This window comes from Zophobas morio, unplaced genomic scaffold (genome assembly GCF_036711695.1).
Source record: "Zophobas morio isolate AGI-343-1 ecotype UQ-CSIRO unplaced genomic scaffold, CSIRO_AGI_Zmor_V1 ptg000029l, whole genome shotgun sequence".
NCBI classification, from domain to species: Eukaryota; Metazoa; Arthropoda; class Insecta; order Coleoptera; family Tenebrionidae; genus Zophobas; species Zophobas morio.
The window spans coordinates 10,018,349-10,045,023 of NW_026972134.1; the positions used below are offsets into that span (position 1 = coordinate 10,018,349).

The 26,675-nt window shown below is 32.0% G+C and overlaps 1 protein-coding gene across 1 annotated transcript; it reads right to left on the reverse strand.

Annotated features, from left to right (window-relative positions):
- Positions 1 to 24,757, reverse strand: LOC135137384 (uncharacterized). The gene is made up of 6 exons (XM_064067011.1): positions 24,605 to 24,757; positions 23,525 to 23,601; positions 23,442 to 23,445; positions 22,841 to 23,369; positions 16,006 to 16,071; positions 1 to 1,076 (listed from the first exon to the last, which is right to left on the reverse strand). The coding sequence occupies exons 1-6, from the start codon at positions 24,755 to 24,757 to the stop codon at positions 673 to 675; spliced, it is 1,233 nt and encodes a 410-aa protein (XP_063923081.1). The 3' UTR covers positions 1 to 672.
- Between the last annotated feature and the right edge of the window lie 1,918 nt (positions 24,758 to 26,675).

Below are 26,675 nucleotides of genomic sequence, written 5' to 3' on the forward strand. Positions count from 1 at the left end.
TTCACTTTACAAAATAATAACTCTTTATTAATATAATACAATATAATATATATCTATCTTTACAATCTGAACTAATTTAAAACTAGCATCAGCAATTAAAACCTGAGATTGAACGATGAAATGCCTAAGCGTTTCTCTAAAAATCGAAGTGAGATCGAAAACCACGTATGTATTTCTCAAAGATTTTGGCACAAAATTTAAAGCAGATAAAATGCGCGATTATTATGAATTTTTAACGGAGCTTTGGAAATAAAAGATTTTCACTGACAGTTCAGTTTTTGAAAATGGTTGAACCGAAATATCTTACAAATCAAATCTTTGCAGAAGCATTCATAATTTAGTTGGACGTAATCTAAAATATAAAGTAGAAGCAAAATTTACTTATAAAGTTCAAAACTTAATGCAAGATGTGGGAAGAATGTTGCTTTAGTTTAGTTATTTATAAGTGTGCTTTTTGTGAAATGCAATAAGACTCTAAATATAACTATACTTGTAGATAAAATTTCCTTAAAGAATTTTGTGCCAATTGAGACAAACATTATACTAATACAAATAAAAGCTATCAAGAACAAAAGTCATGCACCTTAAAATTATTGCGTTAACGAAATTGCACATAAAACATTGCACTTTTAATGGGACGGTTTGAGAAAGTGGCATAATCACTAAATGGTTTTATGCAACATTATCTAAATCACCACCATCACTATTTTCAGTTTTTATGGGATTATCGTTTAGTAAATGCATCATAAACGGCGCTGGGGGTGGAAAACCCACAATCAGTTGCCCCTGACCCGGTGGTTGTGGTTGTTGTTGCTGCTGCTGTAAGAGGTTTTGCTGGTAAAGACTGTTCATTTGCTGTTTCTCTTCAACACGCTTCTTCGCTTGTTTCCGCTCTTTCGCTCGTCTGTTCTGAAACCAGATCTTAACTTGACGCTCTGATAAACCCAAAGTAGTAGCTAGTTCCGATTTTCGTTTGATTGTTATGTAACGATTAAATAAAGTGAATTCTTTTTCTAATTCTATCCTTTGGAGGTCCGTATATACTACTCGGTATTTGTCCTTCGTTCTTGTTTTCCCTATAACAAATTTCCAGAATCAGTGAGCGGCAAATGAGGGAAATCGTCTACTACTACAAAAAAAATGCTTCTACAATTCGCAGAAAAGTTCCTTAATTCAACATTTTCTTTCTTTACAGAAATAATGTTGTCAGTCTCTTATGTTTCGCTCTTACGCGATTCAATTATTAAAACGAAATGGCAACATCGCGTTATGAAGCTGAATGATAGCTTGAAGTAAGGGTTTTAATTCCTTAATAAATGCTTTCAAACAATTTGCCTTTTATTCTGTTATTTATACTCCTATTTCTTTCTTATATACTCACCTAATTATAAGAATGTAGAATCTCTTAACTTGATACCAGAGCGATCACTCACATATGAACAATCACAGGCATATTTTCTTCATCTTCTTCAACTTGTTTTCTAATTTCAGTGGGAGATGAAACAAGTTGGTCTTAATCTGTTGGATCTCTTACAGTTCTTTCAAGGTGTCATAATGAGAATGTAGATCCTTTTAACATGAAAGCAGAATAATCGCTCATCGCAAGTGCACTTTCACAGATGTAATTTCCTCTTCTTCTGTTTCTTCATGGTATTTTAACAATTTTATTTCTAATTTCAGTAGTAGCTGAAAAAAATTTAGCCTTAGTAAGTTGCGTTCTTATAATTCTTTCGGCGTCTCAACCTTTTCAGAGTGTTATTTTCAAGTATTTACCAGTTTTATCTAGGTAACACCATAATTTGAAATACCAGATATGTGACAGTTGTTTATTCTGTTTCTCATTTTGACCTTTTTTATTTATTTAATTAATTTTCAATCTCTGCTCCTTTGTTATCACTATTAAACAGTCAACCAAACAGAATTTCTTTTTCATCTGTCTGATGGTCTGTCTGTCGTTCGTCGTTGTCTGTCTGTTAGACAAATAATCTTCGTGTCTACCAGTGTTTTTTCAGTTTTTAAATCTAAGAAATGATCTAAGAATTATTGGGCAGTTCTCCTTGAAATGTAAAACATGTTTAATAATCTACATGTCGGGAAAATTACTAATCTAAATTTGTATTATGTACATAATTCTTCCAACATGTCTTGAAATGTATTCGGAAGCTTATTATGTCCTCGATACGGTCTATATATACATCACATGTCATTTCTCTAATTTCTTACCATTTCTTAATATCCTTATTTATTAACTTTGTTGTAAGACTTCAGCTTCACCAAGATAACGAATTCCTGTTGTGGAACTTCATATTAGTTTTGTGTGATTGACAAAAATTTTGCAGGAAAAATATTGTATATTTTGATGGTAAAGTGCCCAAGAAATCGCGCAGACGTTCAAAACATGCCTATATGTTTATGTTTTGAATATCTGCGCTATTTGCCATCAAAGTATAGAACACTCTGCTTGCAAAATTTTTGTAGTAATTTTAGGAGTTAATTCTGCGAAATGTAAAAGCATTTTCATTTACTTTTTGTGTAGCTTATAGTTGTTTTATAAAAATTTGCCGAAAAAGATTTCGTGTTAAACAAATACTTATATTATCATATTTTTAATACTTATTAAATAAAATTGTTCTTGGGAAACTTGTTCTTGTAAATTTTTGAAATACTAATAACTAAAATAATTTTTTAATTCGTCCTCAATACGACTGAGCGACGGAGCGCTAAAGAAACGCCTGGAAACGGAAGTCGCAAATGGGGACTCCAAAGAAGTCCAGAAGCGGTGACGTAGGCGAGTGTCCAGACAAGTTACACCGAAGTTAGTTTGTACATAATCGCTGTAGTAGTTATTAGTCGTGTATATTCGAGTTAGTAAGAAATCAATTGTTGAGTTTTACCCATGCCAATTTGTATTCGCCCGTATATCGTAACATAACCAAGAAAGTAAAGACAAAAAAATCAAGAATTATTTTCATTAACATTACCTAATGATGACGTGTAAGCAAAACATAACCAGGGTAACACATGGACGAGTTCAATTTTTATTAGGGGTGATAGTGGCGACCTGTGGAGAAAAGGAAATGTCGCGCTCTGATTGGACAAAAGCTGTGGAGAAAAGTGCTCATTATTCAATAGATTGAAAAATGATCAATTTTCTCAATCCAAAATGCAGTAAAAATTCACCATTTTCTCAATATGAGCACAAAAAAGTTATTGCAACTAAGTACTTCAACAATTTAGTTAATTTTTTTCTTCTATCGTTTAGTTTGAGGAATTCTTTTTCCATAACTAAATTTATTTGAAAATGTTAAATATGCCCTACAAAATTAATTTAGAGATAGAGATTTTTATTTCCTAAGCGTAAGCTAAAAAAGTAGAGTAACATCGGACGAATGGCCATTTTTATGTTTTCTCGAAGTTTCATGACCCCTAGAGTACGAAAAAAATAGTCTCTCGTTTCCGTCTGCCTATCTGTCTGTTTGGCGTCTGTACCCATTTTCATTGGACACGTAATCTCCGAAACTACCAGACCGATTGTTGTCAAATTTTGTACGTATATTCGAAATATCACGTAATGGTTAAAAGGTAACGTCAACTTTTCCCAACATCTTTCCGCGTTCATTTTTGATACACAAATACTCTTCTCGGAAACAATACAAAGGCGAACGTTTTCTAGGATTTCATTAAGTGTGTATCAATATGAAAAAATTTTAGCCCGTATATCTGTGTGAATGCGATAAGGGCAATCGTTGATCAAACGGATTAACGGGCGGTGAGATGAGAAGAGGCGGCTTATTTATTCGTGATAAGATCTAACGCACCTGACAACATGTGTATTGTCCTGGGCCTAGACCAGGATACTCCGCATCTTGAGGCTATGTTTGAACTAGGATTATATATTTTTAACATCCGACATCGGTACAGATAGCGACTGTTATTATCGCTCAGGTTAAACTACACGTCTTGGAAAAAAAATGTGGGAAATCGGAACTGCATTGTTGCTCTGGCGAACAATAACTGCTAAATGCGTCGCTTTCATTTTGTTGCTGGTTTTGAGATTATGTTTTTAGTGTTGTGTAGATGAAATGGTTTTGTGGTTTTGGTAAATGTTGTTAGTGTGTAAGTGTAATAAACAGTGAAATAAAATTCGTTTTGAACGACATTGATATGAATCCCTTTTCAACTAGAAGCTAAATTTCATACTGAGGTGCCAAAATCTCTGTAAGTTCTATAAGACTTTTTTCGCTAACAAAAAGAATGCGAACTTAAGAAATAAAACAAATAAGAAGTTAAATACGTCTACTGTTTTTAAAAGGCTGTTACGAGAAAATTTTGAAAAATAAATTATTTAATAACACATTAAAAGGTAAACATACTAAGATTTGACTTATTAGTTAAGAGTTCACAGGTTACAAAAATAACGGTTAAATAAAGCATAAATGTATTCAATATATTAAGAGAATACTTTTAAAATTTGGAATGGTCAATTATAAAAAAATCTCTTTGTACGAATACGTATCACCCCTGATTTTTCTAGAACCGATGTAAATTTTTTTCAAAGGGAATAGAGTTATTTAAGCTCTTTAAACACAAAATATTTTTATCTTCTCAGTGATGATACATCATTTAATATTGTAATTCGTAAACTTGGTATTATATCCATTGATACACAAAATCTATAACAAGAATGTTTTTTAACGTTTCAAATAATTGATTATTTTTCAATGATCAAATACTTCATTTAAATGATTTTAAAATGTCTTAATAAAATTAAACAATAGCGAAAAGGTGGTGGTGCAGAAATGATTTTTTTTTAATTTTCGTGTTTTACAGTAATCAGTAACACCGCTATTTAAAAGTGAAAAACACCTAATTAAAAATTAAAACTGCTGTTGGAGGAATAAACAGTAAGAAGTCGCCAAAAATGTGGATAAAAAAAAATATCCACAAATAAGGAACGCTCTTAATGTTTGAGAACAATTAATATGAATAATTAAGTGTATAGGTATACCCTTACCTATTTCCATGAAACAAGTACATAACTACTCGCAGTTACATTGGACTTTTTTAATTTTCCATAATTTTACAAACTTTTTTTCTTAACGTAACGTAAGTAACATACCCGCAAAAATTAATTAATTTGTATAAATTTGGCACCAAATTTTGTAATTTTCAAAGTTGACGCCAAAAACAGAAAAAATGGTATAGATACCTACTCATTTGATCGATTGATATAAATCACAACATCTTCAAGTAATTTTCTTTAGAATTTAAGATACCAACAGTTATTAGAATAAAAACCAAAATTTTAACATGATTCATTTCAAACAAAAAAAGAACAACAACTACAAACCTTAACAGTTTTTATCTCTGCGTAATGAATATCTTATTCTTGTCGCAAATATTTATGCCTGCCTAGTCGTCACGACTTGATATCAAAACATAAACTTGAATAAAATTTACAATTGCTGGTTTTGCAAAAATAATACGCAATAAATTATTAATTTATTCTTAAACGAACAACGACGTTAAAATCTGAGTACACAATTAATTACCGACCACACACGCACAAACGACCTATTTATAACTTATCTCTTGGTTGTTTTAAAAGCGATAAGATCGGTAAATATTCAGTTGAAACTATTAGACTTGCGTCTAGAGACGAAAATGTCCTGATGTATAAAAAACAAGCCCCCTCCGCAGACGTTCACTTTGCCGCTTACCTTTAATGCGCATAATTACTACCGTGAAACGCGATCATTGGTCAGCGTGCAGCATCTGCCGAAAGTTTCGATCACGTTTCACGTTTTGACAGAGCGGCAAACGCAGATTCGAAAAATAATAAAAAAGGTGTACATTTCCTACTTAATGGTTAATGTAAAAATTTATCTTAAATACATTACACGTCGTTATGGCAGAGTAAACATGTTGAAAACCACTCTCCACCACAAGCACCACCATTACATCCATTACATCCATTATCGTCTCTTCAAAACTCAATCATGCTCATGTCTCCCCCAATTGACACCGAAATTAGCTATCGCAAAGTGTTGTGAAAACCCGCCAACATATGTCGAGCATCAGTCACCAGTGAAATCTATCTTAATCTTGTTTGACAGTTAGGCAATGTCCAAGTGGCACATGCCTTTATCGGATTAGCCACTGTTTGGACATGGCTGTCTACCATTGGCAACGCTTTTAAAATAAATCGTCCAATGTGTTGTTTGCACAGCAGGAGGTTTTTGCTTTGACACGAATTTATCGTTGGAACGTTTCGAAAAAATGAAAAGTGGCGGACGGTTGTTATTAGGAGGACTTGTGCGCTTGCTCGGGATAATAAAGAGATTTTGTTGGTGAGAACGTGCTTCGACCGACGGCCTCTGAACGTGAAGACCGTCATAAAGAGGCACGCCGACCGCTTTATGGCCACAGTCCTATGCCTTGATGTCTATTTAGTGTTTACAGCAGCCGAGTGACTCTATTACGTTTCTTATTGAATAAATCAGGGCGATTTTTGCAAGGTTCAGGGGTACGAAGTTTAGAGGGATTCTGGGAGATGAAAAAGCTCTCGACAAACACTTGAAACATATTTCCACCGTCTTTTCGGGTTTATCACACCACTAACATTGTAGATGTATATGTACGTGAAATAGAAGATTAATTAAATTTAGGCTTGCGAGCGACGTATTTTTGTATGATCAGTGTTTTAATATAACCTCAAAATAAAATGTCTGTACTTTTTTTATCAGAATATGTCGGATAAGAAACAACCTTGTAAAAAAGAAATGAAAATGACCACATAGTTGAACAAACGCAGGTACTTTACGTTTATTTATAAATTGTTATAAAACAATATTTGATGTATACTCTTTTAATATTTGTATTTTCTGATAAAAATAAAAATTTTCCTTTTGTCTATACCTAATGTTCCTTATTCACAAATGCCTCAAGATATTAAAAACTGGTCTCAATATTTTTTTTTTTATAATCTACATACATAACTATTTTTAATTAATGAAACGAGCGATTTGTATGTACCAGTCACCGCTTGGGAACTTGCATTCGAAGCAGTTAATTCGGGAATGACGCAAACATGTTAAACGCTTACTCCATTAATGATATTTAGGAAGTTTTTATATAGAGCTGTAAAAAATTATTGTCCTCTTTTAAAAAGTGAGTTTTTAAAATTTTCTGTACAAGCAGTCTGTGGTCTGAGACTAAGTGACATTTTATTATTCACACAACACTGATGTGTGTCGAGATTTGTCAGTGTTGCAGGGACAGTAATAATGATGAAATAAGATTTCCTATTTTGTACGTTCATAATTTTCAAAGGTGAAATAACGAGTGATGAAATAAAAAAACACATCAAGTTACTTCTTGATGTTGAAATGTTTTCGGAACGTCTATCAATAGTTTGAGGTTAGATCGACTATTCGAGTAGTGACAGTGAGAGAGCAATGACAGAAGTGACAGAAGGAGTTTGAGATGTACAATGTCCGATACGCTATATGTTTGAAAATATTTGTGTACCCCGTAGTATAGTGTTACAAATACTCCTACTGCTTACATTTTTTTTAATGTCTATAATATCCAGAAAACAAAAATGCGCAAAGATTTATAACAGTCATTTGTGAAAAGATTTAGTGTTTATTCCTTTTCAGTTAAGACAAATTTAAAATAAAGGCCATCCACAAAAATATACCTGTCATATTTATTAAGTTTTGATTTCTGAAAAAATGGTTCCCTGTTCAAGATACGTTCTTGCATAAATAGCATTTAAAACTTTTTATAGTAACAGCAACAAGTAGGAATCATTGTAAAGAATATAACATTCGTAAAGTTCAATTTTTTAGTTTTATAGTTTCTAAGCTTTAGATGTGTGAAGCAGGTAGTCGAGACAAGACATTCTTTTTTTTCATAAGGACAGTAGATAATAATTATTATACCTACGTATACGTTTCCTAAATTCATGTTTTACGATCTCTCATTCGCTTCAAAAGATTATTTAATTATAACTAAGTGCTTAATTAAGTATAATTAAATAAAATCAATTGCGAGCCAATTTGGTATCGACTTCAACTAAATACAGTATGTTCCCGGATTGAGTTCACAAGAGGAAAAAAAACTGTATTTTCTATTTTACAAAAAAATGATAGCAATAACATTTTTTGCTTAATTCAATTAAAACTTAAATATTCCTAGTCCGTACTTTTAAAATTAATTTTTCATTTTTCTAAATTCTTCGTTACTTTTAGTTTTTTTCGATTTTAAGGACAGCCTGACAATATTTGACAATATTAAAATTTTAATTGCAGATTTATTCGTTTTGAATTAAGCAAGGCATTTTTTTGTAAAATAGAAAATACAGTTTTTTTTCCTCTTGTGAACTCAATCCGGGGACATACTGTATATTTAACGCAGGCTATACAGCGTGTTATTGACAGGTACGTACAAAATAAGATCGGCAATTGGTCTCGAAGTATGGGTGCTAAAAGTAAAAAACAGTTCAGGTAAATGTGTTCTCCTTTTAGAGATAAAAATCATTAAAATTTATGTCCAAATTCGTTGTACGCCTCTGATAAAAAGATCATCTTTCGTTTCTATAGAAACATTTAGTTAAAAGTTTTATTGTTACAGTTGCTAGGATTTAATAATATTTATATATTATTTATTATTTTTGAATACACCTGTGTTAAACTCTTAACAATTTGTTTTCAATTATCATAAAATTAAAACATTAATATATCAACTCTACTGCTAATTCCGTTGCAATATTGACACATATTGCGCATCGGCGATTTCAGCTCTACATTTGTCCTACATACTGGTAATTTAAATGTATATTCATATATCTCGTCTCAAGTCTTGGCACAAAAAAATTAATTTTCTGTAGAATGTCAGAACTGGAGATTTTACCATGTATAAATTTATAAATAAAAGAGACACTGTGCACTATTCTTCTAAATTTTAAAGAGTCAATATTGAACTTATCAAGCAAATCCCTTTCTTTAACACCCTGTGGAGGATATATTCTTTTTTCCTTAAAATATAAATATTTCAAGAACCGCCTCTGTACGTTTTCGGGAATAACTGTCAATTTTGTTGTACATACCTTTCAATAACAGCCTGTACATATTTATTTGTTTGGTTGATATTAATAATTATCTATTAATTAGATAACTATTCAATTATTATGAACATTTAACATTAGTAAGATACAATGATATTTGTTATTAACTACCACTATTTCAATAATCTGCTAGTAGCTACTCATTATAAATATTTCTTAATTGATTAAATACTTATATATTTTTTTAATTTAATTTGAGTTCATTAAGTGTTGTATCTATTAATTCCTGTTAATTTTTCAGTTACCACTGATTGTATAATAGGTTCATCTTTTAATGTTATAATAGTTTTCAACATATCTAAATTGCATTTCTATATATGGGAAAAATGGCAGTACCTGCACATCCACAACATTTCAAAGTTGGAGGCTTCGAACAGAACTTTTTTAATTACTTTGCCTTAACACACGTTTAAAAAATCCAACAAATCAAACTTATTTATTGATTGTGATTAAATTTGAAACACTTTTCTCATAACTTTCAAATGGGATACATGCAAGATGCCTGCATCCTAAATATTTTCGGAGTCATCTCAGTATGCTTTGTTATAGATTTTTGGGGTTCATACTCACAATAATTTCTAAAAATAAAATATTAAGATATACCTCAACAAATTCGATGTCCAAAGAAAGCGTTTGATTTAAAAAATATTTTGTGTAAATTTGTTGTTTTTTGCAAAATTCCAGCACTTTATCTTTATACGTATGGTGGGGACCAAATTTTTTAATCTCACCATTTTTTACGTAAAAATGCAAATATCTTGAAGATTGTTGATCAAAAATGGTTTCATCTAATCTCATTTTGCTCCTTAAAAAGAAATAAACTAATGTACAGGATGCTACGTTAAAAAAATGTAGTCGAGTTCTATTAGACTATGCAAAAATGTTTTTCAATAATTCAGAGGCATTATTGAGACACCCTGTAAAAGTAGGTACGTAAGCACTACAAGACATCCATGACAGTAAACAAAAACAAATTTCTCAGTTGCTTCATTGCTAAAGTTACATGACGTTCTGAAGTTATTGTTCATTTTTACAAAAAATGTTACTTTTCGCTTTTAAGGAAAAAAGAAAGTAATTTTTTCGCCTAATTCAAAATTACAGTCGTAAAAAGTTTAACGTACGAGACATAATTGTATTTTCTGGAGGCATTTTTCCACTTTCAAAACGAGCGTGTTTTGAAAAATGTTACATCAAATAAATTTGAAAAAAATATCTGTTAAAACTCATATTACGCTGTCACCGAATGACGAGTTTATCAAAATCCTTCTAAATCACATAATCAGACAGCAGTCTTTTATACAGATGTGTGTTGTAATTAACTAGAGTATCATGCTGGTGATGATAAAACCCTTTATTTATGAAAATGGTGTACCTAATAAGACTAAGGATACATCTATTCAAAGCCATGCATTCTACAACATAAATAATAAATTTTTCTTCCCTGTTAAGCATATAAAGCGTTCCTTAAACCAAAAAAAAAAAAAAAAAATGCAAACAAAAATATAAGGTAGTTAAGAATGGGTTCTATTTATTTGGTCAGTATTTATATGAATAAAATGCAAGTATTTTTAATAAAAATGGTCAGTATTTTGTGCATATTACGAGCAGTATAATATACATCATTATCAGTATAACATTGATTTGAGTAAAATAATAATTCATGTATGGCCAGTAATTTTATATCCTTTTATCAGTAAAAATTTTAGATACTGTTAGTAAAAAATAATTGAACGTCTTTAAAATATAATTTTATTTATTATATTAAATAAACAACAAATTGTATGTATTGATGAGGCTGATACTTGTTTAAACTCCATATTAATTTTAGTAAAATGAAAAAACTTTCAGAGTTTAAAAAATATATTTGTAGTCACTGCTACACGTGTTTCGGTACACAGTACCGTCTTCAGGCAGAAGATAAACCAGTTTATCTTCTGCCTGAAGACGGTACTGTGTACCGAAACACGTGTAGCAGTGACTACAAATATATTTTTTAAACTCTGAAAGTTTTTTCATTTTACTAAAATTAAACAACAAATTAATGGTAGTAAATACATTTTTATAAGAACATACTTTAAATGCAATTTAACGAAAAATATCATTGTCTTACAAATAAACGAAAAACTCTGTATCAATAAAATTTAACTGTAATAAATTCTTGTAATCCACCGCAGCCTTTTTGTCATTAAAGGTAGTTACCATATTCCAGTTATGTCTGCGTTTTTTTTTGTCCTCCTTTCTGTGTAGAAACAGAACTTGCAGCTTCATCGTCGGATGTGTAAGCATTAACATTATTAAGAGTATTTTGAGACATCATGTTGACTTTCACGTCACTCTTTTATAGGTTATGTTTCTGCCGCGAAACTACATACTGCCACATTACATTATAAAAAACAATTTTAATTAATTTACAGACGTTACAAATTAAAATACTGCTAGTTTGTCTTTAATACATTACTTACTATTTAAAATACTGACAATATAAATTTTACTGACCACATTTTCACTGATCATAAGCTACTGACCTCATCCAAAACAAACTTACTTTAAACTATAAAATACTGACCATTTATTAAATTTACGGACCAAAAACAATCAAACATACTGACCACATAAATGACAGCCGTTAAGAATTAAGGAACCTTGGAAAATGAATACATATCGAAACGACCGAAATTTGGGTGATTCTTGTATTAAAATCAGAAGAAATATTATTTTGGGGTGAAAAAAGCGCGATAGGAATCCTATAGCTGGAATACGCAGTGAACATGTTCTGAATTACTTCCTCAAAGAAGGATTACGCTATGATTATAAGATTTTTGCCGATTTTATTTATCAGGTACCTTATACCTTAACTTATTTAAAAATTTTGGGGCAAAGATTACATACTAAACAATGGTTAGGTAATGCTCAATTACCTATCGTTGGCATATTTTTGAAAGCCGTTCTGTGGATTTCTCACAGAACGTTGCAACATCAGCAATTTAGGACAAGCCTCAAATTGTTCAAAATAATCACAGTGGAGAACCAAATCAAACAAAATCGCAGACGGAATGTGATTAGATATTTTGTTAAAATTTATCGTGGTTATTAAGCGATTTTCTGTACCCTCATTAATAAAAATTTGTCAGATAAATCAAACAACTGAAAACAATGGAAATTAGATTTGACAGCAAAAAATTATCACTTTATGTTATATGAAGTAAGTACGAAAAGTGGAGAGTGGTAATGTCATAATTCCTGTTTATTTTGTTTGCATATTTACGAGATTAAGAGATTATAGTCCATTTGAAGATTTGGTCTACAAGTATAGCAGATGTGTCATTTAATTGCAATAATTTAGAAATCTATTGTAAGGAATTAGGCAAAAATCTGGTTAGCTACTAACTTTAGATCATGGAACTAATTGTTGCTTAAACTACTTTAAAAATAGTATTCAAAAGGCAGCAGTTAGTATTTTATATGATGCTACAGTGTGCTACATATCCATTATACAAGTAATCGTTTTACGATAAACGCTTTTATGACTTCGACTGAAGTTATTTCTTGCATAATACCATATGATCAAGAAAAAAAGTCGTATAGCGAGCTTTGAAATTTAATATTAAAATAATTATGTTGGTAATATTAACGCTTTCCTGGTTCAGTTTGACAATTACGGTCAAATAACTGTCAAACAACTGGAATGCCAACATCATTTGGAATTTTAAAACTAAATTTCATGGCCTACTAAGCGACTTTTTCCCAATCATATGGTACACTCTCCTAATAAAAAATCTTCTGTTATGCCACCACCGCCCCTAACCCATAACACTACAACACCAGTTGTTGCGGCATTTAACAAACGTAAAGGGGCCAATTTGTCACGTCCAACAATGGCCCAAATTGGCTCCATATCAGAGCCATCCACATTCATCGAAATGAGACAAGTGTGTACGTGTGTATGGAGTTGGCGGCGGCGACGACTGTATCGTATCGCCTGATAATTGCCACAGCGTCGATTCGCAACTCCCTGCCGTTTGAGGTTATGTTTCCCTGGGGGTCCATTGACGCTATTACACTGTCGCGATGTTATTTCCCAAACTATATCGTCCTGTATTCGTGCGGAAGCTTTTGCTAATTTTACCGACAATTTATGTAATACTCGCGCTCCCGTTTCGAATTAATGTTTTAAATAAGAGGTGGCGCGGATGATTAATAGCCGTTCGGAGTGGGCAGAGGAGCAGAGAATGAAGAAGTTGATGGGCATAGGGTTTCAGAATGTCTTACTTTACAGTGATGATGTCGATGTTGCCAACTTGTGTAGAGTGTAAAACAATTTATGTATTGGCTATTTCTAGCTTCGAAAGCGTATCCTATCCAAAAAATTGGGAACCTCATAAAATTTTTACAAGAAAAAGTGTTTTTTGAAGTAAACGAGTAGGTATCAATATTTTAAACAAATATTTTTACCAATTTATTTATTATTGGTATAAAAAATAACACTATAGAAACATATTTTCATCTTTTCTAATTTAAAGTCATTATAGCTCACGATAAACAGGCTTGAAAATCCGTAAACAAAATTTTTGTAAATATTAAACTTCAAAGTTAAATTAATTCTAAGATATCTTAATGTAAATTAATTTAATTGACAATCTAAAATTCCGATACAAATTGACAAAAATGACGTTCTAGCAAATTGTTATTACATTATTAACAATTATTTTACTGTCTATTAGACATGCAACTTATTGAAACAAATCAAAAATTCGAAGTTAATTTTTCATTTTTTAAGTTTAATATTTTCAAAAGTTTGGTGCAGGGATTTTTTTAACCATTTTTTTTCGACTTGTTTTTAGCCTTCTTAACAACGTACCATTGAGCTTATCCGTCATCTTTTTGATCACTCTGTGCATGTAGAACACATCAATTAACTAGTTTTGTCAGTAATAAGTGCAGCCAATTGTTATTTTACTATTAATTCTTAGAGAGGATCTTTTTAACTGGCGGAAGAATAAATCATTTGTTTACTTGTTTTGGCCTTAGTTTTTCAAATATTTGAAACACGTTTTAAATTTTCTTTTTCTCTGAAGTATAATCACCTTAAACAAATCCAGTTTCTCAGATGAGTTAAACAGGTTTTATGATAATATTGAGCTGCTGATAATGGGGTGGAGATGCGGTGAATCCTATTGTTGTTAGATGCAGCTATTTAGTCAAAGAAGATTAACAAAATTTTGTTAATTTTCTTTGCTACAGTGTCTCTTGAACCAGTCTGGTTCTTAAACCAAGATCAGCCTCTTGTAAAATGGGGTCTATGTAATTTTTATGAGGTACTTATATCCTAAACGAAATACGAGTAGTATTTGCAGAATAAACTTTTATAATTTCTTCATCAGTTGATTTTGAGGGTCATTTTGTTTAATAAAATGGTTTTGAAATTTAAACAAACTTAACAAGAATACAGTCCATGCCCGACTTTGCTTTATTTTTTTTGCAAAACCAGCTGCCAAATTTACACGATGATATTAAATTTTCTGAATGATGCTTCTAAAAACATCAATAGGTAATTTGTTTCTTATTTGTTAACAGCTTTACAAAACTAATGTAAAAACTATACAAGAATTAAAAAATGTCAATAATCCTCCACGAACTGCTTACGATTTTTTTTCAAAACATTTTTAAGCACTTTGAAATTCCACATTTCATATTTCTATCTTTGAAAAATAAAACAAAAATGAGGTATTACAGTGAATCATAGTTCATTGTACCCACTTCTCGTTTCAACTTTCTGCAGCGTTAAAAGCAGGTAAATTTCAAGTAAAACCAAAACTTGGCTCCACGTATCTTCAATCCTAAAGCACCACATTGTCGCCGTCCAGACCGTTATAAGTAGGTAAATAGTATTTATTTTATTAGGGTCCATTGTACACTAAAGCTTCGGCATACTTTAGAGGGATTTGGAAATCCCTCCAAAAGGACCGTCATTCCAAAACCTGAATGATCTTGTCAGAAAGGCGTCACCCTCGACTAAAATTTGAATATTGTGACTGTTCAAACGCTTGCAGTTTCGGTCATTGACCTACCGAGCTTAAAAAGACGGGAATTATTTGTTTCCAAGCAAAAGCAAAGCGGCTCAGGACCAATTTTATGCGTCCATACCTGCCATTCATGGCGTCTACCGTCCGAACGGGAAAATTTACGGTCTAAAAAACAAAATAAAACCACATGATGAATATGCCAAGAAAAATAAAACCAAGGGGTTGTAAAACAATCATGGAGTTTTATGAAGAACTTTACGATCTTTTGGTGAACATAAAACTTTAATAAGAACTTAAATCAAGCCACAGACGAAACTGGCGTGCCCGCTCCTCAAAATGGCGCAATAAACAGGTAAAAAACGCAGCTCGCCGCTCACATTCGATGCTAAACGAAACTATTTCGTCCGGTATTCCCTCTCGAATTAATTTAATGGTTAGATTCCTGCCCAGATAAAAAATTCCCATTGGTCGAGCGGCCATTAAAGCGGACTAAAATATGGCGACGCGAGATGCACCTGTCAGATTAATGAATATCGAATTGGAGGCCATCAACATGTTAATTTATTCGTAAATAAGACAGGCTTTGGTAATTGCAGTCAACAAAAATCAATTAAATTGTGAAACGCGGTCCTTTCTAATTAAAATGGGACAGAAACATGCATAATTGTGAAATTAGTCATGTGTGTGTAACGTTATAATCACAAAAGAATTACGACATTATCGTAAAAACATCACGGCGGACATGCAAAAGATAAAGGGGAAGATTAAAGCATAACAAAGAGAGGAAGAGGAACTTTTTCGAAATTGAGAATAATTTACTTTGGTAGATAGGTATAAGAGAAAAAAGCGTACCGATTCCGTCTTGGGGCTCGGGACTATCGACCGGAACAGATTCGGAGCTTTGACGTCTTTCAAGCTCTAGAACAAATAGAAAAGCAATTTTAGACGGACAAATTTGGATAAACGACACGGAACAGAGGTATAGACTAGAAATATGATTTACGAGTTTATATACCATACATAATAAAGCAATTAGAGGTTTAATTGCTGGAAGTTCATAAACTAATAAATTAATAGAAAAATAAACACTGAGGAAAACACGACGCCGATAGCCACAACTGATGTGCGTTAAGTGTTGCAAGGCGATTTACATATCTTATAAAAGTGCAACCCGTCTTGTAAAAAAATGGCACTAAACCACGTCGTGTTGGCTATAAGCAACATTTCATTATTTAACGTGAATGTTTTTCCACTGCGTTAATTGCATCAGATAAATTAATTAATAACACCACCTACCACATGCTTTCAAAATGTTTATGTAATGCGTTCGTTTTGATGACATGTGGTCAATTTAGAACGTTTTAATGGCGCATGTTAATATTGATAAGAAGTGTGCTAAGTGCATCCGGAAATTTAAACAGCCGTTCGATTTGTTTGGAGAAAAAATTTTCACCTACAAGAACTGTGTTCAAAGCAAAGAAGTGAATGTGAATGCAAACTAAAATATAAATATCTTTTCCGTATATCGTGAAGCAGAAGCGAAAAGCCAAGTAAATAGAACCTGTAGGTTTAAGGGAAATTACTTGTATATCTTTGTACAAAAATAATTTATAAAATAAAATTATGACAAATGCAATGATGAATAATATTTTACAATAAAAATCTTCTAATTTCTTGCTCCTGATTAAAATTAACACACGTTGAAAATTCTAAGAAACAATAAATAATTAGATAAACTGGATTAAGTAGAAACTGATGAATCAAGCCATGAATCAAGTGTTCTTCCCATTTGTAAAATGTGTGTCAAAACTTGTGTTGTAATAAACTAAAATTTCATTTAAATTTAAAAAATGAACAATATTTGTTATTTTATGATTGATTTAACTCATAAGCTTGTGTTTCATCGCAAATGAATTGCAAATTGAGTACCAGTTGAACTACAAATTCCACGTCAACTATAAGCTCTAACAGATAGGTATTTGACAAAACGTTACCTATTCGTTATTCTCTCTATCAAAGTGAATGAACTAAGTATTAAACAAATACACGGATGGTGATGTGGGGGAATGAAAATTTTTTAGCTATCATTTCTCTTGAACTGCAACAATACGAATGTGACCAAAAATCACAAACTAATCTATGTTATCAGACGTTTAATGTATGGAAATAAGTATCCATTAATACCGAAACTATTGGACTCATACAACAGAATACGTCAATTATCCAGGGTGATTCACAAGATCTAGAGTACAATTTTAATGCTAAATTATATGTATGGCTAAAAATAACTAAGAAGTTCTAGTAAAAGTATGTTCACTTCTCAAATGTACAGAACTTTTAAATTTGTTACGTTATCAAAACTACGTTCCATTAGATGTCGTTTTGATTAGCGAAAAAAATTACTTGATACCTTAAAAATCACACGGTTTTCTTGATTGTTCTAATTGTTTCAAAAATTGAACGAATTCTTACCAAGGTATTGTATAAATAAAAATTGCTTTCTAAGAATTAACCCCGGTGGAAAGTTATTTTAAAGAATTAAAATCAAATCAAAGACGGCTCAATCCGTTTTCTCAAAAATTTGAGTACAGCACTGTTATTGTACTACACTGCGTCTATTGAAATTAATATATGTGTCCTTCATAAATGTTGATAACGTCATCACAAAATGTTGTTACTTTAACAGTCCAGGTCTACACATACTTTTAATTTTAACTTGTAGGGGCTATCACAAAAAAAAATAAATTCGCAAAATTAAATTTTATAATTTCTTGACTGTATTTCAGGGTGGAAGGAAATTGTGTCTAAATAGCCTTAGAATAGTTTTTGTTTGTTGTGCAGTTTAAAATATAGGTACTAATTTTAGAAAGTTCTTGTTTCGAACTCAAAACTTTCACTAATCCAATCAGGAAGTTTTGGTTCTTGTCTACTTTATTCTAAGCATTTATGATGGGATTATGGAAACCTCCATGGAGAAGGCCGAGAAGACTAATGCCTTTCGCTGCTGGATACTGATAATACTTTTGCTTGCGATAGTACCTTGTAATGAAAACTTTTAAGCAACAGAGCGATGAATTCTGAAAATATTCTTTTTCAACTATAAAACATAGGTAAGTGTTTAAATACCATTCGTTATTAACACTCTGGATAATAAAAAATGTAGCACCGCTTTCCCCGGTATACAACTAAAAATACCACTTATTAATTCAATAATTATTATTACTGTAAGGTTGGTGTATCATTAATTCCATTTACTTACACTAATGTCCCTATAGAAAGTTCTGAAAGTTTTCTACCAGTTGTTCAATTTTTGAAAAGTGTTTCCTTAATTTTGTCGATTGTGTGGCAACAAAATTGTTTTATTACTTAGGTACTGAAGAAATAATTACGAAGATATTTGTGCAAATTATACATAATAAAAGAAATGATTGGCATTCTAACAAAAAGCAATTACTTTTAAGAATAAGATTGTGCAATATAACATTCACCATCTTCATTTTTACCTGTTCACGATTCCAATAACTTTAAAAAAATAAAATGTTATAGAAATAAATATTTGTTTTTTTTTACGAAAATCTGGATATCTAAACGAAAAACTCTAAAGCGGATTCATAAACGACAAGTACAGAAGTACGTAATTTTATAGAATTTACATTACAGTTATTATACACAATTTTGAGGTGGCCCCATCAAAGTGTTGGTAGGGACGGTTAAACAAATTTTGGTTAGTGTTTTAACACAGACATGATATTCCTAACATTCAAATTTGACAACAATTGATCCAATAGTTTTGCAGATTATCTGCCTAATAAAAATCGACACAGACATATAGGCGGAAACGGGAGACTTATTTTTTGGTACTCTAGGCATCATGAAACTTCGAGAAAACATGAAAACATTCGTCCGATGAATCTTATTACAACTATAAAAACTAACCTAACTTGTGCCAGGTATTTGACTTAAACTATTGCCTCGTTATTTTACAGTCAAATAAGGTTTACATCACGGCACGTGTTTACGAGTTTATACCAAACAAGAATAAAAATAGTATGTTTAAAATATTTAAACCCAATTTACAAAAGCTCCTTAACTTAATTATACCAAGACTAAAGCGATCGACCAGTCAAACTCTCAGAATCAATTTAATTAATTTAAATTTTAATGTACTTATTATTTTTTAGCGCAAGCTAAGAAGGAATTGTAATAGGTCCATCCGACGAATGCCTCCTTTCATGTTTTTTCGACATTTCACGATCTCTACACTATGAAACACTAAGCCTCCCGTTTTCGTCTATCTGTCGCCTGCCGTCTGTCTCGATCTCCATTAGGCATCAGACAGTTCATAGATTAGTACTCAACCGATCGTTGTCAAATTTTAAAAATATTTTAAGAATATCGTGTAGATGGCAAACGCTGCACAAAATGTATCTAATCATCGCCACTACGTGATCACATCACCTCAAAATAGTATTTAAATTATATAAAATAACATATTGGTACATGTACTATGGCTCATGAATTCGTCTTGAATTGTTTAAAAGACCTAATGCTCTGAACTCTTACAAACGTTTTAAGGTTATCGTAAGCATGGTAAATCGTTAATCAAAATTTGTCCATGTGTTGGTCTGTACTTCATAGGCAAGGGAAATTTTTTCCAGAGACCAATTTTTGGTATAATATGAAGTAGTTTTTATTATTACATACTTTTGTATTGCATTATATTGTCAAAGTAAAGCTGGAACTATAAATAACATCATGGTGTAAAAAGTTTGATAAACAGTTTTAAAAATTTGCAAATAATTTCCTTCGACTAATGCCACATGCCTCGCATGATAGATTTCTCTATACATGTGCCAGTTTTGATTTGTACTTCCAATGTGACACTAAATAAAGTCCCAAAATTTCAGACAACTGAAAAAGCTTTTTCTAAGAAAATTGTTAAAACAAATCGGTAAAATATGCTAATAGGTAAAATCTGATGATCTAAACTTAATTCCTACTTCAATGTTTAAATTTTAAATTGTTCAACAAAATGCCAATAAATAAGATATACCTATTGAGAGGCCTGATGATGTGGTATGTACCTACATGTCTCCACGAAACTAGAGGCAGACGGAAACGGATAAATAAAGAATATACAAAAATTTATCTTGAGTATGATGATTGTGCAAATTACAAAAATGAACAATAGATGCAATAACTCAAGAGAGAGAACCGGAACGATCATTTTTGTTATAAAATCTGTATAAGTAAATTTAAAACACAGCAATAACGTCATCAATCAGTTAAACAAAATTTAATAAAAATATATTTGTGAGGATGAATTTTTGAAATTTCTGACAAAAACACAAGTTATTTTCAGCTAAATAATTGAAGAAGACAAAAAATCGATGTTCGAAACGAAGGAAAATAAAATAATGGTGATATTTTTTCTGAAGAAGTACAGTGCCGTGTAAACTCAAGCACTGAGAAATTACATAAAAAAATAAAAAGATAATGTGTTTTCCGCCTAAACCGTAGAAAATGACACCTAACAATTTCATTGGTTTCTATGTAAAGAAAAGTCCGCATTGACTCTTTCCCAATTTTTAGTATCACTGTTATACCAAGAAATAAAATTACATATTTAATTTTTAATAGATAATAGTGCATCTACGAGGGCTAAAAAATACCTAGAAACTGCCAGAAACTGCTTTCTCGTATACTCGCAAAAGCTTAGTTTTTGGTCTTGAAATGAAAATGACTTTATAGGACAAACTTATGACAAAAAGAAGAGACATTTTTTAGTGGAATAAAATAATGACCATGAACAACACTATTGAGCAAGTTTTTACTTAGACACCCGATATATACCTAAAGGTCATTCTTGTCAATAGCAGTTGTCCATCGCAGTAGCTATAAGACGCAATCTGAGTTTTTGTAAACAATAGATTAAAGGACATCGGTTATTCAAAATGTCAAACAAAAAACTTTTTTACAATTTCCATGTACAGTTGCACAGAATGGGAATATGAAGGTATTAGATTCTGAAGTTATGCACATGAATCACAGCGTTCTTGTCATTTGAACACTCGTAGGATGATCGTGAATAAAAATTGGTAAATTTGTTTCGATAAATTGTACGTTAACACTCCTGTTAATCTCACGTTTACAGTGATGGGCGGTGAAACCGTCATAAAAAATAGTGAAAGTCAATAGACGCCTGAGGCAGAATCCGCACAATATATCTGGTCATACTATACACGGTATAGTAGAAAAGACTAAAAAATCAAATTTTACACAGAAATTGTAAATATAACATAAGTCAAAATTTTTGTTTAACAGACATTATGCGAGCTTTCCTGAAAACTATCAATTTTGTTAAATTTATTCCAAAGAGTATACCTACATTCTGTAAAATTTAAAAAGAGATTAAAGATATAGGTATACATTAACGCAGATAGCCTAAGACATGATATTGTATAGTAGCGTCCGCCAAAAGATAGTTTGCAGCACTGACCTTATCTCAAATTACTTTCCTGAAAGGAACAAAGTTTCTATTACTCAGATGTGCATGAATACACTTTAGGTTATTCTCAACGCCGCGTGGTCCGATTCACAAAACCTTTGATCATCATCATTGTAATTCTGAGCATTTTATTAAATGTTTCAGTTGGTTACAAAATTAAATTAATGTGTAAATTCAGTTATCACATTAATTAGAAACAGTTTCAACTTTCCTCATACACAAAACATTTTGTAGTGTTATAAAGTATTGTACACCTTTATATAATAAATTTATCCGTACCAAAAACCTGATAGATCTCATTTTGACAATGTATTTAGCAACAAATACATTTTTAAATGTAAAATTTCCTAGTTATTAAGAATTTTGTCCAACAGATATAGCTCTGATGTTACCATCAATAACTATCTCAAAAATCAACAGTTATGATGAACATATTTTATGAAAAATTGTCCACTGTTTTAACCAAATTTTCCGTGAGATGAAATTGACAGATAAAAGTGACAGGACCCTGTATATGTAAACCCATCCTTTTTTTATGGAAATTTTAATATTTATACAATTTTTCTGTTTTCTTTTGTAATTAATAAAACTTAAAATTCACGATATGTACTTAAATAAAGTAATAATTCTAGAGTGTTATTGATCGACAAATTACAGTTTAACAACTGTGTATAATCATGTTTTGGTGGATTTAATAACACCACTATTTGTTCAGTTTTTACAGAACACTTCAACTGTGTAGGCACGTGATAACGAACACCAATTTTCGAAAACTATTAACTGATCATTTTTACTTCCATCAGTTAACTATTTAAATAATTAGCTAATACGATTAATTCCGTACTCAAAGACATCACAGTGACAGTAAATAATTGTTGTAACATGTAACCGTAAGCAAAATATTCCACCCCGTCCCAAACCTAAAACACCAACGGATACAAAACCTCTCAACTTTTTCTCTCAATGTTTTTGGTCGTATCTATAAATAATAATCCACTGATAACGCAGAAGTTAACATTTTTCGTCAAGATATTTAAATTCACGAATGATGAAAACTGTGTTTGTTGGGAAATAGAGTACGAAACACAATGTACCACTGTTTTGAAATGTCACATGAAATGCACACTGTACCCGCCGCAACCTTCACTTAAACACAACCATCGACAAATCATCACTTACCAGGATTGGGCTGACTCTGATAACTCGTCCGTTTCACCCACTCGAAGGGACTCCTCGCCGGCGGTGGCCTCGGCACTTGGGTCTGGTGGTGGTTCTGAGGCGAAATACTCCCGTTTCCGGCTCCCGGACTCGACAGTTCACTCCCGGAAACCGTGATCGTCGGCGACGGCATCAGCTGGTTGTGGTGACCTTCGTTGTGCACCATCCCCGAGTGCACGAACTCCGAAAACTCCCCATTGTTGAATACGGAATGCGTCGGGACGTGGCCGTGATGGTGCCACATTTGAGGTTCCCACATTTGCTGCTCGGCGCCCATCTGGGCGCCCTGATGGTAACCGTACCAGGAATGCGCGTTGGCCGGTGGTGCGGCGACGGCTTGCTGGTGGCGGTACATGTTGCTACTATTGTAGTAAGATACCATCACCGGGAGGTCTTCGCGATCACTATACGTCGCACGAACTGACACTACTCGTGTTCGAATGTGAGTGTAATAGATAAGATTCGGTCTCGGGAACTGGGTGGGAGGGGCCTAGGGAACGCCACCAATGGAAGGCGAGAGTGTGGATGATGGCTGCCCTGCGGGCGGTGGGCCAATGAGGACCTGGCTTTGGCGAGGTGAAGTATTAGGCAATGTGTAATTATGTGTCTCATGCGTGGACGGGTTATGTTTTTTTAATGAATAACTTTTGATTCATTAGGAACGGGTTGGGGTTAACGCCGCGGTGTAAAGGTTGCTCGTCTTCACCATATACGTTATAATCCTGTTAAATTATCGTAATTATGTGGATTCGCTTTTGTCAAGTTTTTTAATTACGAAATTTGTTAAAAATTTGCTCTTTTAAAATTTAAATGTGTGACTTTGTTAATGAACTTTTCGGATAATTAGAAGCAGGAAATAAACAATTAACATATCTAATTTTAAAATAATACATAATTAAAGGAAGCACGATAAAACAATGAGGCGAAATATGTATAATTTAGGCTAAAAACTACACAACTAAGTAGGTTTAAAATTAATAAATCGATTTAATTTTTCAAAAATTGTATTATTAAATTGTTAATTGGCATTCAGTTTCCAGAAAGACATACATGCATAAATGACTAAATAAATTCATAATAAACACTTTCGACATAGTACTTTGGTAGGTATAATATCCTTATTTAAATAAAAAATTTTAATAGTTGCGTAATGCTCGAATTCATTAAAATGTTTGTATTGCATTTCCGAAAATTACGTGTGCACTTAATGCAAGTATGCTATGAAGCTATGAGATTTCAGTCGATGTTGATGAATCTGATACTCCTAGTAATTTAAGTACAAATTGAACACAACAAATGCACAATGTCTTCTGATATAGTTAAGAATTGACTGAAAACATGGAAATCAATTTTTCTTTGAATAGGAAATGTAGGAAAGTTAATTAGAGCGAAATAAAAAATTCAATTCAATTGACACGATATGTAAAAAATGAGGATTGGACTTAACAACTGCATATACGTTGATACATATATATTAGGTAAATACACTTTATTTTGAAGGAGAAAATTTTTTCCCTCCTGCTGTCAATATAAACTGATAAGTACCAACTTCAAACACCAAATAAAATCTTTAGAAAAGTATTCGAAAATTTTTAATGAATAAATAGTGTACAAATTAGGTAAGGCTGTACATACAACGAGAAATGGGTTACTCCCATACCTGGAGGTAGAAGTCTTTAAAGCTCCACCCCCACAAAACCCTTTATCCTACCCAAGTCGGCATACCGACACTCTACCCCCCATCTGAACCCCATTTTGTAAATATCTTAAGTTCCATCTGTTAACGTTCAATTGAATAAATGTAATTGAATTGAATACCGACACTCTACATTCTTTTTGTAACACTGTTTTGTAACTATCTTGAACCATCACATGCATTTCTGGAAGAAGTTTAATTTCATTAAATTTAATTAGTAGTTTCTCTATGAACTCTAACGAAGACTTTTGTCTAAAATGTTTGTTTTCAGAAGTGCACTCATGGCCTGTTGACACAATTTTGTAAATTTGGTGCTGTATTTCAGAATGTACAGAAAAACAAAATATGGACACGAAAACCGCTACGTATACCTAGGTATTACATAATATTAATAGCTTATTTTTATCATTTCTTTTTGTGGCGAGTTCAAAAATATTTCAAATATTTAGTAAAAAAAAATGCGATGCCCGGCGCCTCCACCAATCTTTCAACTAGTTTTAAGGGGTTGATATATACAATAAGCGGTATGACTTAAATAATTGAAATATATTGGATTTAACAGAAGTGCGATATATTAAATTACTAACTAAAATAAGAATCAGGTAACTGAAGAAAGTCCAGTCGTTAAGTATTTCCAAGAAGTGTGATAAACAGTTCTTCCTAACTTACCCCCAAATAGTGTGATTGTGTTAGATAACGCATTTCACTGCATTTGAAAAAATACCCAACACGAGTTCTGAGAAAGAAGAAATTCAAAATTTCCTTACAGAACATGATTTATACTTTGAAGAAAATTACACAAAGAAACAAGTATTATAAGTGTTACACACTCGAAAATTTGAAAAACAATGTAAAATAGATAATATAGCGTAAAAACGTGGATTTAAAATGGTTAGATTTCCGCCGTACCATTGTATATTTAACCCCATAGAACTAATTTGGTCTCAAATGAAAAATAATATAAGAAGAAATAATGTGACACCAAAATTTAGTAGTGCAACAATTGACATAATTAAGGAGGAAGCCGTTAAAATAACTGCCGAAACTGTGCTTTTACCAGAAAAGGTCTTTACAGGTAGTACGTTATCAGTAAACGGGTTTAAGACATCCGGCTGTGACGGCTTATTGAATTATAATGGGAGTTAAATTGGTGTGAAGCCATAAACGTCTTAAATGTTTGCGTCCAGTAGGTATAACTATTTCTGATAACTTCAGCTCAACCTGTAAAGTACGACGAAAGATAATAATTGCAAATGAATCCAATTATGGGAATTGCAAGGTAAAATTTCCAATTACTTGGGATTACTTGCACCCAGGTTAAAACTGTCAATCAAGCTTACTCGCCACGCTTACCTTTCCAGGACCGTATTTGTTTCAATACCTGAACAGGTAGATTGTTAAACGGACCGCTTTCAAGGAATTTAATTTTAAAATTTAAGGACACTTGAAAGTGTGGTTCTCAAACCTTTTTATTATTATTATTTAATTAATTTGCCCAAGGGAGAAAATTCCATTTACAGGGCAGGTTAGAAGTAATGAATATTAACAAACAAGAAAATTGATGAAAGAATTCAAGGAATTTAATCTAAAAATATCTACAGCGTGTTCAATATTTTGTAATTTGTAATCATTCGATAGATAGAGTTTGATAGAATGTTCGTTTTGAACTTTGATTTAAAGAAAATATTATGAAGCCTTTTACTAAATGCTGGAACTGCAAAGTTTATATTATTTAGTAGGTCTGGACTGTCGATTAGGTAGTGAATTAATTTAAATAAGAATATTACAGAAAAATACGATCGCCTGCAAGACAGAAAAGGGAGGTTTATAGGTTTAAGAAGTAAATCTTCTGGGTAACCTGGAGTTGGATAAACACCATCCATCAAGAATAATGCAGATTTAGCAAAACGACGTTGCACTTCCTCAATTGATCTTATGTGTGTATTATAATTAGGTGACCACACAACACATCTTTGCACATAAATCCCAATAAAAATAAACCTACCATGATTCATATATAAACGCTCCAAAATTTGAAGTCGCACTTTACCTGACGGAGAACACAGAAGAAGATATTACCTTGATTAATGTGACAAAAAA

What these genes read in the sequence shown, in the direction of transcription:
- LOC135137384 (XM_064067011.1), bottom strand. Translation starts at nt 24,757, where the DNA reads ATGCATGTGATGGTTCAAGATAGTTACAAAACAGTGTTACAAAAAGAA. An exon ending in AGATGGGGGGTAGAGTGTCG is followed by an intron (nt 23,602 to 24,604) that starts GTATGCCGACTT and finishes ATAATTTAACAG; the next exon opens with GATTATAACGTATATGGTGA. An exon ending in CGAGCCCCAAGACGGAATCG is followed by an intron (nt 1,077 to 16,005) that starts GTACGCTTTTTT and finishes AATTTGTTATAG; the next exon opens with GGAAAACAAGAACGAAGGAC.